This window comes from Lycorma delicatula, chromosome 7, assembly GCF_047948215.1.
Source record: "Lycorma delicatula isolate Av1 chromosome 7, ASM4794821v1, whole genome shotgun sequence".
NCBI lineage: Eukaryota > Metazoa > Arthropoda > Insecta > Hemiptera > Fulgoridae > Lycorma > Lycorma delicatula.
The window spans coordinates 71,480,887-71,499,747 of NC_134461.1; the positions used below are offsets into that span (position 1 = coordinate 71,480,887).

Below are 18,861 nucleotides of genomic sequence, written 5' to 3' on the forward strand. Positions count from 1 at the left end.
GCCAAGAGCTGCACGGCCACGCCGGTAATGCTATCAACACTGGGACTCTTCCACGGGTTCACACGTTTAGCTGCTGCAACCACTTCATCCTGATTGAACAGAGAAACTACTCCATTCCGGGTAATCTCCCTCCATGTCACCCGATCCACCCTAGCCAATAATTTGGCTAACACGTCCACTAGACCCTCCTTGGTCAGAACGGGGAGGAAACGATCAAACATCGTTACAGTCTTGTAACCGTTCCTCCACATGCCCGCATCGACCTCACTGAACAGGTCAGTCCACTTCTTCTCCTTAGCGCGACTGATACCTGCTCTGTAAGCTCGTCTAGCTTCATCGAGCATCTCCCTAGCAAGAAGTATGCCCATCCTATCGTTGCCCATGAGTAACCTCTGCAGCCGCCCCCTTACTCTGAGGCACTCTCTCCGAAGCGAATGGTCGACCTGAGATTGTACAAGATCACACTTCATTTTCATTGATACATATCATCCTCTGAAGTAATCAGAAGTTCGGAGACTAAACAGAAAAAGAAAAAGTCTTTCATTCGGAATGTTCCTGGTTCGAATCCCGGCCAGTTATATCATTTTTAATAGAATAAAAATATTTGTTCCAAATTCCCATGAACAAGCTAATGTAATAAAGAGTAACCAACAACCCAAAAAGTTATGGAAAATACAATGCTCTATTAACATATACAAATAAACATGTTTATTAATTTACATTTATTTATAAAAATAAATTTTAATTAATTTTTATAAAATATTTGTATTTTTAATATTTATATTTTTTTTTTATTAAAAAAAATGTCGGTAACTTTTATTTTTAGCTACGATTATACGTAATTAAACCAGTCTTCAGAAAGCAATCGTATCTAAATAACCTAATATACCACGAAGAATAGTAAAATTAATAAATATAGATTTTTATTTATATGTTTAAAGTAAAACAGATGTTTATTTTTCAGTTTTATGGTAATATTATAGGTGATATCAAAAGATTTACATCGCGAAAAGGTTTTGCCAGTGTCACAAAAAATTTTGTAATCGTGCTATACTAAGACAACTGAATTAATTTTGAATAGAGGGATTCCTCAAATCAGGCAAACCGTTCACAGACAGTAAGGTTACAAATGTCACCATTGAAAAATTTGTACTAGTTGAGAGAGGAAATACGAAAAGCGACAAGTTTACTCTCAACATACGGTGGATTTTCTTAAGACTATTTTTTCTTAATTTTATAGGAATTTTATGATTTTTTTTTTTTTTTTTAATTTAAAGTTTCCTTTGATAAACCTTACTTTTATATTATGGAAAAAACTTATAACGAGGCTACAGATTTACTCTAAATAACAAACGAAAAAATAATCATCAACATTGTTCCTTTCAGATTTAACTAAACACAAAGACTGTGTATATATTTATGGATCAAATTGAAAGACTCATCTTCGATTTAAAGTCTGTTAAAAATAGAGTATAAACAGATTTAATAGATTTTATATTGTGATGAAATATTTCTACTATCTGCACTAAATTTAAAAAATTAATTTTAAATGTTGTAAAAAAAAAAATAAAACTGGTCATTCGAATCCACCCATTTCTTTGATAAATATTATATTTTACGTAATTAATGTGTTTTTACTTATAAAACAAAAAAATTATTTAAGAGAAAATACACAAAAAGTAAAATTCTATTTAAAAAAAAATAAATAAATAAAATAAAATATTTATGAGATAATATAAATAAAATTCTTAAATTACATTACGTTACGTGTATGAATTATTATTGTATCCAACAGATAGATATGTCTGTAATATAATATGAGTACATAAATATTAATTATTTTGCTTAGTGACAGTGAATTATTGGCGATACGTGATACTAAGTGTTATGATCGTGATACGTGCGAGGCCAATAATAATGACCAATTAATTTCTACGATACAATAACAATGTCTTTATATCGACTTATCTTGCAATTTAAATTAATTATCACGATTTTTTCTTTTTACAGGAAGAGATCGGCACCACCACGAAATTACTGGCAAGATACATCATCAGTAAGAAAAAAACGTAGTATTCAATATCATCAAAACTCTGGACATCATTACAATAATACTGATGATAAAGAAAATCCAGGAAACCATAAAATTATGGCACACAATAATAACGAAACAGAAAATAATCATTCTGGAAAAATAAGAGAACCAGGATATTGGGAAAATTCATCCAATAGAAAAAAAAGATCAGGATCACGAAATTATGGTTTGGAAAATAGATTGCGTCGAGCTCGTGGCTCAATGGGATTCCATGCCGATACTTTTTCTGATGGTTTTGGAGATTTTCAAACGATGAAAAGATCACAAGTAAACTTATTAAATAAATTAGGTGAATATTTACGAGCAGAAAGACAAAGAAACTTACAACAATATGTTAAAGATTATAAACATTTAATTGACGTTGGAAAACGGAGACCAGAAATGGATTCGTCAGGTTTTCACGGCGATACATTTGGTGGAGGTTTCGGTGACTTTGAAACAATGAAAAAACGTCGACCGGAAATGGATTCTATGGGATTTCACGGTGATACTTTTGGTGGTGGATTTGGAGATTTTGAAACTATGAAAAAAAGAAGACCTGAAATGGATTCAATGGGTTTTCACGGTGATACTTTTGGTGGAGGCTTCGGTGACTTTGAGACTATGAAAAAGCGTCGTCCAGAAATGGATTCTATGGGATTTCACGGGGATACATTCGGTGGTGGTTTTGGTGATTTCGAAACAATGAAAAAACGTCGACCGGAAATGGACTCAATGGGTTTTCATGGTGATACATTTGGTGGAGGTTTCGGTGACTTTGAAACTATGAAAAAACGTCGACCAGAAATGGATTCCATGGGTTTTCACGGCGACACGTTCGGTGGCGGCTTTGGAGATTTTGAAACAATGAAAAAACGTCGACCAGAAATGGACTCGATGGGTTTTCATGGTGATACGTTCGGTGGCGGTTTCGGTGATTTCGAAACAATGAAGAAACGTCGACCGGAAATGGATTCCATGGGTTTTCACGGTGATACTTTTGGTGGTGGTTTTGGTGATTTTGAAACTATGAAAAAACGAAGACCCGAAATGGACTCGATGGGATTTCATGGAGACACGTTTGGTGGGGGTTTTGGTGATTTTGAAACGATGAAAAAAAGAAGGCCTGATATGGATTCATCAGGTTTCCATGGTGATACGTTTAGTCGAGGTTTTGGAGAATTTTATCCAATGAAAAGAAAGAACATTTTAACATCGTCCCATCATAAGGATGGACAATTAATAAGACACACTCAACCGTCATCGACTTCCCGTTGATTAAATATAATATCTTCCCTCCTTGATTAAAATATTATATATTTAAGATATGTTTGAAATTACATAAATATATTTTATGAAATTATTGAATGTTCTAGAGAATGTTTATTGAGAAGTTTTCATTCCTGTAATTATATGTACTATATTTGTTAATAAAATTTATTATTTTGTTTCTTTATGTGCAAAATATGCCACCTTATGAATCCGATTTAAACAAAATGTTATCAAAATGAAAAAAAATTATATAAAATGAACGGAAGTATTGTAAAGGTAAGTTTTAAAATTTGTCATTGAGATCAGAGATTCATTTTTATGTACAAAACAGGTGTAAAGTAATTAATCTGTACGTGAAAGATTAATTTGCAGGCGCATTATTACAATATTTGCTTATTTAAAATAAAATATATAACAATTTACTATTAGTGTAATACAAGTAAGATTAATTGAAAAAAAAAAAACAATAAAAAATAATACAAAATACTTAATAGATTATAAAACTTTCTGCATACATTAACACAAATTTAAACAAGATCAATTTTAATGTTATTCACGCAGGTAGAGAAAAGTTTTGAAAGAAGGGATAGTAGGAAAGAAAAATTGAAAGCAATAGAGTAAATATCTAGGGCCAACTCCCTTAATAAACAACTAATGGCCAAGTTAATAAAATAATAACGCTATTATAACTCCTTGATCGAAAAGCAAAACACGCAAAAAAAATTTAAAGAAAAACATCAATCTCTTATAAGAAATAAGTAACAGTTTTTATTTCATTGTACGAAGTAAAGGAGGTATTGTGATCGCGAAAAATGTCGGTTTCCAGATTTCAATGAAAATATCCATTTTAATCATCCCTGAATCCATTTTGACTAGTTTCGGCGTGACGTCTGTATGTACGTATGTACCTCGCATAACTCAACCACGATTAATCGCGCAGGATGTTGAACTTTTGGATTTAGGAGTGTTCTAACATCTAACTGTGCATCTCTACTTTTGAGGGCAATCAACTGAACCAAAAGTGTCCAAAAAAGCCCAAGATCCAAAAGAATTTGGATACTGGACTTTTTGTTAACTGCAGTAATAAACCCTCATTGAGAACTTTTCAACGATATATCATAAGTGGTACTTATTTTCATTGATTTCAGAGTTAAATAGCCAAATAAGATTTTAATTAATTAAATATTTGGATCTTAGAGACAATCGGTTCGAATCAGACTTCATCTACTTTTTTTTAACTTTTATTTTTTTGAGTTAAATAAATTGATTTATTAATAATTATTAACCTCTCATTTGTAAAAAATATTTTACGATGAATAATTCAGTAACAAAAAAAATATGAAAAATATCAGAAGTTTTTAATGAAATAAAATTTTATGTACCTTAAAAAAATATATAAATGTAATTTAATAGGCGTATACCAGGAAGTCATGAGTTATCCACATAAGATTTTCTACAAAAGAAAGAAAATATTTTTATTTACGTACACAATAAAAATAAATTTATAAATTAAATTAAAATTAGAATAAAAACCTCAAAATGCTGTTCGCATAATAAAAGTAATATATTTATATAAAATAAAATAATTATGGGGTAAATTTTGATATTTATACTCATTCATATATTCCTACGTTTATTTTTTACATAACACATACACGCACGAACAGACACACATTATAAATCGATCAATCTCTTTTCATAAGAAATTTTACACGTATCTAATATTTGAACCAAGAAAAGACACTAATTTTTACTTGAGAGAAACAAATAATTAGTAATATTTTTTATGTATCACTACTACCAAATACATTGCCCTTTCCTATTTTGGACAACATTAAAAAACACGATTGTTTTCCACTTATTCATACATCCACATGTTAAAATAAATAAAACATATATAAAATACTGATGAAAAAATTCTTATGAGTAAATTGTAACTATATCCAACTATAACTACAGACTGAACATGGATTTTCATCAATTCTTTATTGTTAGTTATTGATAAATTTTATCGCTAACTGATTGAAATAATAACGTTCATTCATAATCTCAAGAGGTTCATTACCTTACTAAATTTCTTATATTGACGTTCCAAACTTTTAATTTCTTTATAATTGATATTTATTTCTAATACACCATCACTAACAAATTTTTTTTTTTTTAATTTTATTTGAAATAAAAAGTTATATAACTTTCATTAGACTGCGAAAAGGAGAAAGTGTTATTATTGAATAAGATCACGAAAAAATATTATTTTTAATTAATATTAAAGTAATTAATTTTAAATGTTAAATAGATATATAGAGCGTATACAACACATGCAAATTTAAAACGAAGACAAGACTACTAAAAATTCCCAATTACAATCAAATTTAAATAAATGAATCAACACACAAAATTGAATTGAATATCATTTTTAGTTATAATAAAAGAAGAAAACAATCTCAGATATAATAACCATATTATGTACGATGTAATGACTAACGGGACTCTTCTGGAATAATAAACTTCATTGTAAAAGTTATTTCATAATTTTTTAAAAATCGGCTCATCACTGTAACTTAAAGAACTGAAATTAGAGATTAATATATTATTTATGAAAATTGAAGTTTTAAAATTCTGACTTTCCATAATGTTTTATATGATTTTCTTTCTTTTTTTCGTACATTAATAACACGTTATCTTATTCTCTTGTTTTCTTTTGTTTCTAACCTATTCAAAACAAAATTTCTGGGATACAATTTAAATTTAAAATGAACACCTTCGTATTAATCTTTAATTTCTTATTTTTTTAATTTCCTGGCATCATAGTTGTAAGGTAATCAGTCAAAAATTCGGGTATGAGTTTTTTGACCCAGGGACCCCAAAAAACAAAAAAAAAGTGGGGAGCAATGTTCGTACGTATGTTGGCGTGTTTGAAGCTTAATAGCTTTTGATTGGATAAACCGATTTTGATGAAATTTTGTGGAGGTTCGTTTAAATGGGGAAATTTATTCGTTTTGAGATCGATATCTCCAGATGGTGGGGTAAATAGTTTTTGGGGACAATTTCCCCAAATTTAAAAAAAAAACAATCTCACTTTATATTAAGTTCAATACATGCGTGCACGCATCTTACGAATTATAAAAAATGTTTTCATAAAAATTCCCCTATCACAAAAATTGAAATCGCGATCTTTTTATTTATTGCATTTTTTTTTGTCCTCCAAGATATAGTAATAATGCAAGTGACCAAAAAAATAAATAAATATATATTTTGGGAGCATATTGATGGTGAGGGAGCAGATCAAATTTTATAAAATATCAATTTTTTTAAATTTATAAAGAAACGTTTTTGTTTACTTTATATGTATAATTATTCTTCTACTAAATATTAATATTTTTGGTCTCTTTTGATCGTTTCTTCTTCTGAAAGATATACTTGTTTATTAAATAAATTAAAAATTTATTAAGGAAATTTCTTTTTTATTAAAAATCAAATGTAGAAAAATCATACATTTTATATATACATATATATTTATATATTTGGTGGTCTCAGCTGTTGTATTAAAAAGCTTTTTAACACAACAGGTGACATAGTTAATAACCAATTGACAGGACGTTTATGTTGACATAATATTAAAACATATGACGACCAACTGATATGTTTTAAGAAAATCTTATGATTTTTTTTGTAATTTTACATGTGAAGTTTTAATTAATGTTATAAATAGGACGAATATGACAATTTCTGAAGATAGAATTTAATTCCGAAAGCGCATGAACGCGTCAAATTCAATTGTTGGTAAGCGGTTTTTTGTATATTCACTATAATAACGACATTATCATTCAGTTAACGATATCATTATTCTGTTTTACTAGAAAAACTGATTTGGGGGATTAAATAATAAAGCAGCTTATTTAATAAACTTCACAAACCAAAATTCTCAGTTCGATTCCCGGCTTAGATTTGGTGTTTTCTCAACTATCACCGTTTCATCTAATTCAGATTTTAACGGAAATGTCCATTTTGACCATCCCTGAATCAATTTTGACTAGTGACGTCTGTACGTATCTCGCTCGCACAACTCAAAAACTATTAGCCTTAGAATGTTGAAATTTTGGATTTAGGATTTTGTTGTAACATCTAGTTGTGCACCTCCCCTTTTGATTGCAATTGATTGGACAAAAAGTGTCCAAGGAAGCCCAAAATCCAAACAATTAGAATTTTGGACTTTTTCTTTACTGCAGTAATAAGCCCACATTGAGAGCTTTTCAACGATATATCATAAGTGGTACTTATTTTCATTGGGTCCAGAGTTATAGCCAAATAAAATTTTAATTAATTATCTTAGGGAAGGCACATCGATTCGAGTAGACTTCATATCTTTTTTTTAACAACTTTTTTTTAAATTTAAATATATTGATTTATTAATAATTATTAACCTCTGATTGTATAAGAATTTTTACAATAAATGTAATTCAATAACAATTAAAAAGAAAGAAAAAAAAAAAATATATATATATATATATGAAACAAAATCAGAAGTTATTAGTGAAATAAAATTTTATGTATTTTTAAAAATGTGTATATGTAATTTAATAGGCGTACAAGGAAGTCATGTGGTACCCTCATAAGATTTTTTTTAATAAGTTAAAACAAATCTTATTTTTTTAAATAAAGGCACAAGGTATGCAGTAGGATTCATTAAGAAACAAATATTATTTACCTCGTAGTGAGAAGGTAACTTTAATAATTTATGATTAATGTATAATATAATTGGGCAAGACCAAAATGACTCCACCGATTTTCATAAATAAATTATCTTAACTCTTCGTTTCAGTCCTTCAAATGACATAAACAATCTCATATGCCGATTTTACAAAATAAATCTTTTTCATTATTCATGAAGCCTATTCAGGAATTTCTAATCTAGACATTTACAAATTAGATTCCTTCACTTCTTTACTTTCATAATTACTTTATTCGCGATTTCTAAAATATTTTGACATAATTTAATAAACATTACATGCAATAATGATTTCTGATAGTCCGTTTATTTCACAATATCTTTGTTAAAAATTTCTTTGTTCTACTTTTGTAAACAAAAGCATTTTTTGTGAATGCTTTGAATTCACTTTAAAGCATTGGAAAATACCGATGTTTTGTGATTTTATAGCATAAACTAAATATTTTCCGACTTAGTACATTATTTTATATCTTAATTAACTTGGTGTTTTTCTACTTTATAAGAATATGTCTGATTTTTCGCAATATTTAGACATTGAAATTACCAGAAAGTAGTGTAAACAATATTATATTATTCGTATTTAGGTTATTACATATATTAAAGATTTTAGGCTATGAGACACTAATTATTCAAGAAAATACCATAATCATTATCAACAGTAAAAGTAATCCATGCCAGACGTACAAGAAAAAACCCACCGGGTTGGTCTAGTGGTGAACGCGTCTTCCCAGATCAGCTGATTTGGAAGTCGAGAGTTCCAGCGTTCAAGTCCTAGTAAAGCCAGCTATTTTTTACACGGACTTGAATACTAGATCGTGGATACCGGTGTTCTTTGGTGGTTGGGTTTCAATTAACCACACATCTCAGGTATGGTCGAGAATGTACAAGACTACACTTCATTCACACTCATTACATATCATCCTCTGAAGTATTATCTAAAAACGGTAGTTACCGGAGGCTAAACAGGAAAAAGAAAAAAGAAAGAAAGAAAGAAAGAAAAAGACGTACAAGAAAAAATGAGAAGGGAAATGGATTTCTCTTACCTTTTTCACTTAGCCAAATGCATTACTTCATTTAAATTTACCAAGCCCTCTAAAATACTGTTGATAACTAATTTTACAATCGAAATCTTCACTCTGTTTACTCACGATCTAATTTATATCCAAAATTGTTTTATTCATAATAAGAACTAAACGCTAACTGATTGTATTTCACATGTTTTACATCCTTCGTGGTCGTAAGAAAAATAATGTAACTGTTCCTACTTAAGCAAGAATAAGTTTTATACATTGCCTCCAGTTCTTACAGAGAATTACAAGTTAAACATTCAAAAATTAATAATTATTTCATTAAAAATATTATAAAACCATAAATTGAAAAATATTTTTTGTGATATTTTTCTTATTTTTTAAAAGTATATTTATTTTTTATAATTTAAACAAAATATTAGTAATTGATATACACTACTACAGGCCTAAAGGGTCTGAAATATATTTTATTATACAACAAATGCTTCAAAACAAACTTAATAAATCTCAAAATTAAAATAATAATATTAACGGGGAAACCAGATTAAGGTTTCTTTCTTAGAAACATATAAAAGAACACAAAAATAACTAACTAAATTAATGAAATGACTATTTGTTAAACGTACAGTTATTTTCGCCTTTTATCATTTTAATGTAAGCCGTAAAAATGGGCAGAAAGGAGGAAATAAGTGAACACAAAAAAGTAACGCGCGCGCGCGCACACACAAACAATAATATTATATATCTTTTACATTTTCATTTTAATATCAAGAGATGAATTATATTTTACAATACAAAAGTGAAAGAATGTAATATACAATATTGAAATGAAAGAAAAAAAATTTCATTCAAAATTGTCACTGATGTAGTCTGAATCCAAGATTAAATATTTGAGTATTACAGAAAAAAATCATATAATTAAGATGATAAAGCTAATAATGAGAGTAAAAGAGGATATAAAGATAAATTTAAAAATTGAGAAACTAAAAAACCAATATTTAAATGCAGAATAATAATAAATAAATATATATATATATATATATATATAAGGGAAAGAATAAAGAGAAAGTGAGTAGAACCAAAGCAGCGTAAAAAATGCGCTTTGAAAACAATCTATATACAAAATAAGGAATGAGAGGGGGGAGGGGGAAAGGACGAAAAAAAAGTATAATATCTAAGTACAAGAAGTATTTTTCAGCGAAGTAAAAGCCACTTCATATCACCGTCTCTTGATTGCAAATTTTCTATATAACAATGAAATGCCTGTGGTTTTAGAGCTTTATTCGTAAAAGAACTATTTCAAGCTATATAATCTCTCTTTATGTTAAGCACTGAAAACGAGCTCCGGCTTTGATGGAAAAGTAAAGATGAAAAGTACGTGAGACACGATTACTTGATGACGATGACGATGTCGGCGAATCGATATGTACCAGAACTGATTCCTCTCATCACTCTCTCTCTCTTTCTCCCCCTTAAAATATTCTCTCTCTCTCTCTTTTAACATTCCTCTCCTATTTCCTTTCCACTTACCCGAACTACAAAGATGAATCTGGTTGAGCAAGTAAAGACATAAAATGAGCAAAATAAATCTTAAGGAACAGGAATAGGAAATCTTCCCTCTTGAGTACTTCCTTTAACGATGACGCAGTTCCGCCTAATTTCCTTATTCACTAGATATTGACGAACAACATATATGTGACATATTTGTAAGATGTTTAGGGAAATTCAATGAATGCTAAAATTTGGTTTAATTCGATTAACATTCCCATGTATGAAAATATCAAATAGAAGTCTTTAATAGTTACAGAAGTGTATTCAATCAGTTACTCAATAATTATAATTATTATTATTTTTTCTATGTGTTATATTAGTAGAAATAATAATTAATTAATTAATAAAAAACTGATTTTTTACTCTTTGATATTATAAAATCATATTATATCACATAAGCAAAGATGTAAATCTATCACAAAATAAAATTTATTTTTGACAAGATCTGAAAGTAAGAAAGAGTCAAAAGCAATACATAAGATGTAGGAAAAAGTTAGATTCTAACTGCTAAACATATAATTATGTTGTTAAAGATATAACTTTTATAGCGTTAAAGATATAACTTTTATAGCGGACATAATATGTAAGTTTTTAATATCTATATTTTTTATAATTATATTTTTTTTGTTAACTCTGTTCACTACGCTTGAAGAGAATTGTTTCAAAACGTGTTTTACGATAAAAAATCCACAAAAAAATGTAATAATATTTTAAAAGAATAAAATAATTGAAAAACAAAATTAATCAATAACACATTTTTTCCTTAATATAAGCAATTTAATTATATTTTCCCTAATATTTTTGCATCCTTCATTTTATTTCATATAATAAAATAGAAAACATATATCATTATAATTTTAATGTTTTTAACAGTTATTTATAAAAGTCCTTTCTGAATAATCAGAACTTCCGGCAAAAATGAGTAACAACGAAAAAAACACAAGTAAGATACTTATAAAAACAAAACTGTATAAAAAATATAAAAATGAAAATCTGTTTATCTCTTTATATCAGTTTTGAACAGCTAATTTTTAATGAAGCTGAAATTGACTTTGATTTATTAATTTGGCTTTGACCAATCTAAAATTACTTGAAAGTGCCAACCCGCTGAAGGAATTAGGTAACCTCAGGATAATCATGTCTGAACTTAGACATCCGAATAATAAAGGAAGCAGTGTGAAACTTGACATACCATGAAAATTATTAACTTCCAGTGAAAGTTATTAATATATGATTTTATATTTTGTATAACTAAGATAATAACAAACAAAATATGTACAGTATTTTTTATTATTTTAAACTGAAGTAACTATTCGTTTCATAATGCAATCAGAAAAACTGAGAAAATGAAAACAGATTAATACTTGGGTATAAAGCATATGTAATAAGGAAATCTAAATGCTCAGTAAATAGAAATCTGCTACAAGAAAAATACTATCATTTATACTGAAATCACATGAATATACACAGCTATATCTGAAACTTCAGGATATCAAAACTGAACTTCAGGAAATCCTTTTAAAAAATTAAACACCGCTAGAAGAAATTACTTTTAAAAGATACCAGCATTATATTTGTGAACTGAAAATAGTAAATTTCATTTACTATTTTTTTCCAAAAAAAAGTTTATAATAAATTGGTAAACAAAATTAAAAACCATTTTAAAAAATGTATTTAAAATCTTAATTTAAATTGTCATTTTAAATGTTAAACAATCAGTAGACAATACGGGAAAAGTAACGAGTATATGTAAAAAAAATAAAAGATAATTTTTCAATGCCAAACATAATTGTTTGATTTATTTATTTTTATACAGTTTTTTTGCGGAATATACAGATGACGATTGTTTAACAATCGAAATAGCGATCTAGGAATAGATTTTAAAAAATATTTTTGTTAATTTTTTTTTATTATAAAAATATTTCGCAATTCATTACAATAATCATTTAGCATACTATAACTATTTATATTTAGTATGAGAGTTGAGACGTTTTAGTTAAGAAACTTTTAAATAAGTTTCATACGTTGAAACCGAGCTTTGTTCATTTCTTCTGATAAATGATTTTTTTCTTTTATTTTAAATGCAGTGAAGAAATATTTTCCTTATCATATTACAACTGAAATATCTGTAAAGAATTTTATGACGAAAATCTAGTTTTTAATTATAATTAAATTAATTCATAAATGGTTGATTCATTTATTTACTTATTTCTTTTACATAAACCTTTTCCGCAGTTCTACTGATGATAACTGTTTACATCCGAAATGATTTAGATTTTAAATAACACTTTGAAACCAATTTTGAATGAAATTTTTCCCATTAACCAATAAAAATGATCTTAACATTCCAATAGATAATCCTAAGTAAAATTATACGATATACAACACACATACATTTAAATAATTTCAAATTTAAATTAAAAAAATCCAGTACGAGAAATGAATTACAAATAAAAATCTGGTATAGTCCTTCTATAACCCAAGATCTCTAATTTTTATACCTGATTTTCGTTACGGAATTAATTCTTAACAGTCATCGGGAAGAAAACTCGGAATAAAAAAAAAATTACTTAAAAGTTTCATTGAAATTTAGTTTTTAAAAATATATTCTAAACCAAGTATTTATTGAACAAATCACAGAACAACTATTTCTACTTTAACGAGCATGACTAAGACCCTCATTCACAATCTCAAAACAAATTTTCCTGAAAAGGTAGTTCCAAAATTTATTTTCTTCAATATTTTTCCCTTACGTAATTTTTTTTAAATACTCATTGAGAGTAAAACAGGAAAATAATTTTCATCAAAAGAGTCTAACCTTGGTTTGAAAAATTAAAATTTCTCCAAACAAACAAAAAAAAAAATTAACCGGAATTTAATTTTTACGTATATATATATATATAATGTAAAATTACATTTAATAAAACAGAATAGATTATAACAACAAAAACAGAGATCTAACGGTAATAATACCTTATAATTTAGACTTAAAACGAAATCTTACACAGTTAACTAGATACCACATATATTCCTCATACCCCAAAATCTATAAAGATGATGATACATCCCACCCGACCTGGCCTATCTTCATGACCCCTTTTTGAAACCACATGTCAAGTGGAATTACTCTCCGTTGTTAAACTTCCGTCATATCCTCCTAAGAGCTATCTCCCTATACTTGAGATTAAAATTCGAACTGTTTATTACGCAAAAACTGGTTGTTCGATGATTTATATTTAATTTTTACCGTAAGTATAATAGTCAAACATATGTTCAGAAGAAAAGTACCAATTAGCAAAAGAGTAAAAATAACGGCAGAAAGTAATGTACTTTCTTTCTTTTTCCTGTTTAGCCTCCGGTAATTAGCGTTCAAATAATACTTCAGTGGATGATATGTATGGGTGTAAATGAAGTGTAGTCTTGTATAGTCTCAGTTCGACCAATCTTGAGATGTGTGGTTAATTGAAACCCAACCACCAAAGAACACGGGTATCTACGATCTATTATTCAAATCCATGTATAAATAACTAACTTTACTAGGACTTGAACGCTGGAACTCTCGACTTCCAAATCAGCTGATTTGGGTAGACGCGTTCACCATTAGACCAATCCGGTGGGTTAGAAGGTATTGTACTGTTCTCACTATACATTTAATTTTTTTATCTTTGGTAGTACTTAAAAGATAAGTACAAGCTAATTAATAAATATTAACATGTTCTAAAATAAGCTTAAACAATTGGAATGTCATTCCGACAAAATTACATTTTTTATCACTTGTCTTTCACAACCTATTCCACGTATAATAAAAAATAAATGATTTCTGACGAGCGTTTTCATTTATAAGTTTTACCTTACATATACGAGATCTATCCAGAAAATAACCGAACTTTTTTAATTACGTGCTAACGGAGATATTTAGTCACGTACGGTTGGCAACATTGTGCCTTCCGTATTATCTCCTCTGTAACCACATGTTCTTGGATTGTTGATATCTCGATTAGTTTTCGTGTTATTTTTATTTGAGTGTAACGTGTTTAAGTGTTAGTAGCGATTTTTGTAACGTGGTTTTTTCGGGAGCAACGATACAACGTAACAACGTGAAACTGTGGAAAACTTTCACAGAAACTTTTCAAGATCTGAAACAAGCTTACGAAGATGATCCTCTGGGTTGTATGTAATGCTGTGAATGGTTTTACGATTTAATAGTGATCGTCAGTCAATTGAAGATTACCCTCGACCAAGAAGGACTTCGACTTCAGCTAATGACACACACGTCAAAAAATCAACGATCTGGTACGTGCAAATCCGCGATTGACTGTCGGAGAACTTGGAGAAAGGTTAGGATCTCGATCAGATCATACCATAACATTTTAACTGAAAAATTGAACATGCATCGAATTACAGCAAAGTTTGTTCCTCGTTTGATGACCGAACAGCAGAAAGAACATCGAGTGGACAATTGCCGGCAACTCCTTGAACAACCCGATGATGATGAAACATTCATGCGAAGGATCTTAACGGAAGACGAAAGCTGGGTTTACGGTTACAACATTGAGACAAATGTTCAATCGTCAAAAAATCACTACTAACACTTAAACATGTTGTACTCAAACAATAATAACACAAAAACTAAACGAGATATCAACAATCAAAGAACATGTGGTTACAAAGGAAGTTATGAGGAACACAATGCTGCCAACCGCTCGTCACTAAATATATCTGTTGGTGCGTAATTAAAAAACTTCGTATATCACTTTTACATCCAGTATAACCTTTACTTTATAACCGTTTGCAGAGATTATAATTTACCGCTGATATTTACCAAGAAGAATCGTAAAAAAAATAAAAGGATTTTAAATTTAGTTTTATGAATGAATCTGTACTTATTAATAAATTGGCTTTACAGATCACCAAAAAGGCCGTTTGATTGTAAACTGTATACTGTGATATTTATTGATTAATTATTTCAGCAGTCAATGCCTCTAGAAAAAAAATCGATTATTCTTTCAAGAACGATGACGAATAAAACCAACAAAAATTTAACCATCTTTTTTAATCACAAAAAAACAAAATTAATATTAATTCCACTGAGCGCAAATTAAGTTATAATATTTGTAAATATCCCTTTAGTATTTTTTGAACTATAGTTTGTGAAAAGAGATAGTTGATTATCCTTACAAAATACCCCAGATATTTTAGTACGCATCTTAACTTCATTCAACATTTTCAACTTTTCATTTCTTTATCGCTTTACAACTCTATATATTAATGAATGTAGTTATACAGAGTTTTATATTTCAGTTAAGATTAAAGTAAATGCACAATTCAGATCATAAATCCGCTGCAACACGTAGTCAGAAATATTTGTTTGTTTATTAGGTATCACAAATTAATTATTTTAGGCAACTAAACATGAATCATAAGTTAATCCGGAAACGCCATTATCAATTTCAAGAATAATAAGCATACTGAATTATTATATAAAACGAGAAGTAATTAATCTCTTATTTCATCCTTCACTGAATAAAATACTTGTTACAAATTAACACACGCCAAGCACAGTAAAATTGATACCGCGGAACATACTGTCTTCCAGTGCACAAGGTGGGAGGAAGACAGGATGATGATAAGGATGCGGTTGGGAGAGGCTACCGCAAATAACATAGTGGAAGTAATGCTTCATGGTGAACCGAACTGGTCAATAGTCAGTAAGGTAATAGGGAACATCATCCGAAGGAAAACCCTGGAAAAAGTGGAAGATGGGTAAGGGGTATTAGCGATAGGGCAGGGAGGACAGTCCTGTTCAGGACGGGTGGGATGCTCCGGCGTCCCACATCAATGATTGAACGGGAACTCCTGGGGTCCTTAGGTGGGGAAAAGAAAGACCCAGACCCGGTCTGGGGCCCGGATTAAAGGCAGGCGTTTATTAAAAGACCGAGACCCAGCCACTGGGGGGGTGCTGTCAGGAACGGCATAACGGGATCTGGCATAGCCTCCCAGGGGAGTAGAGGCAACTGGGATCCTCAAGGCCGTTATATGGGATCATGGATCGAAACTTTGATTGAAATTGCATTGATAGAATTAAAAAGCAAAGCCTGGGCAGTGATTTGATGATTTAGAAGATGAACAGGGTCGAAATTGTTAAAACTGTCCGCAAAACTAGTTTTTTTTTTTTTTTAAACAACTCAAAGAAAAGATTGATGAGGACATCACATGACTTCCTTGTACGCCTATTAAATTACATATACACATTTTTAAAAGTACATAAAATTTTATTTCACTAATAACTTCTGATTTTTTTTCATTTATTTATTTTTTTTATTGTTATTATTGAATTATTATTTATTGTAATTTTTTTTTAAATCAAAGGTTAATAATTATTAATAAATCAATATATTGAAATTACAAAAAAAGGAAATGAAGTTTGATTCGAACCGATCTGCACTCCCCGTGTAATATTTCATTAATTAAACTTTTATTTGGCTTAAACTCTGCTACCAATGAAAACAAGTACCACTTATGATATATTGTTGAAAAGCTCTCAAGGACGGGTTATTACAGAAGTTAAGAAAAAATCAAAAACCCAAAGTTTTTGAAATTTGGGCTTTTTTGGACATTTTTGGTCAAGTCGATTGCAATCAAAAGGAAAGGTACACAACTAGATGCTACAACAGTCCGAAATAAAAAATTTCAACATTCTACGGCTAATCGCTTTTCAGTTATGCGAGAAACGTACATACATGTATACGTACATACAGACGTCACGCCGAAACTTGTCAAAATGGATTCAGGAATGGTCAAAATGAATATTTCTGTTAAAATCTGAAAACCGATATTTTTAGCAGTTACAATACTTCAAAGGATGAAAAATTTCATTAAAAAAAAACCTCTGAGTTTATTATCCAAATCGAAAAAAAATATTTTGTAAAACATAGCCAAATTTTCCCTTATTGTCCAATTACGACTGTTTTAGGGTTAAATTCCGCTATACGCCCACTAATTTTTAAACATTTTCAATTAAAAGAGTGTTAATATAATAACAGAACTAGTAATATGTATTGTTACATTTTTACTGGTATTCTGAGAGCAAGCCGACGTTATCTATCCCACTGTTGCGGTAAGCATGCTGGTCAGTTCACAGGCAGACCAAAAAGGTCAGTTTAAAACCTGCATTGAGTTTGTCATTTTGTGAATAACTACGGAGATTCTGGTAATATTTTCAATTTTAAAAATCTGTTAAATTTAAAGAATGGTGTATTCCTCTCTTTCAAACGTGCAATATTTTGTTAAAGAAGAAAACATGTTAGGCATAACATGACCGTTAACTGTAACTGATAGTTGGTGTCATAAAAACGAGTGTAGATAAGATGTACAATTACGATCCTGGTTAGATCAATCAATATTAGTCTTACGGGAAAGTATTGCTTATTTTCTGTTGAAGTTAAAAGATGGTGAATATTAAGTTTTGCGAGAAGTGTGTGCTGCTAAACTTATAGAAACACCCAAAGTAATAAGTAGGCTAGGAGTAACTGTCGAAATTAATGAATCCCTATTTGCAAAACGAAAACGTTATGTTGGCCGAGCAACATCATTATTCTCAAACAATAATGGGTTTTTGGAGTAATTTACCGTGAAATGGGTGTGTTATTGTTTTTGTAGAAAATAGAACAGCGGATTGTTTGCTGCCTATTGTTAATCACATTACACCCGGAAATCATATAATTTCGAACTAATGGTCTTCATACAATTTAATAAGGAACATTAATAAACAATACAAAAATAGAGTACTGTCAATCACGAAACAGTTTATAGATCCCATATTAGGCGCGCATATTAATGTTATTGAAGCAATGTGCAGCACTGCGAAATATTCTTTTAGGTGGCATTATGAGAATTACTCACAAACGATAGGCACTCAATTATTTGTGTGAATTTATGTGGAGAAAAAGCTTATCGGCAGAAGTCAATTGATTAAGCTTATACTGGAAGACGTCAGTACTTGTTGGTTAACACAATAGCACTTTTGCAAGTCTGTTGGATTAATAACGGTATAAAGTGTTCAATTTCGTTAAAACTAATTACAAAAAAGTGAAGTAACTTGTATTTAGAAGTTTTTATTCCCGCCTAAATATAAGTACAATATTTACATCGATGTAAGTGTACAGAAAATGTTAAAAAATTTTCGGGCATATACGAACGGAATTTAA

The 18,861-nt window shown here is 29.4% G+C and overlaps 1 protein-coding gene across 4 annotated transcripts in view; it reads left to right on the plus strand.

Annotated features, from left to right (window-relative positions):
- LOC142328035 (uncharacterized) overlaps positions 1–3,526 on the plus strand; it is a 460,868-nt gene extending 457,342 nt beyond the window's left edge. For all 4 annotated transcript variants that reach the window (XM_075371480.1, XM_075371483.1, XM_075371482.1 and 1 more), the window contains exon 4: positions 2,011–3,526. In XM_075371480.1, coding sequence (XP_075227595.1) covers positions 2,011–3,352 — 1,342 coding nt within the window. In that variant the 3' untranslated portion in view covers positions 3,353–3,526. The remainder of the gene's footprint in view (positions 1–2,010) is intronic.
- The last annotated feature ends 15,335 nt before the right edge of the window (positions 3,527–18,861 follow it).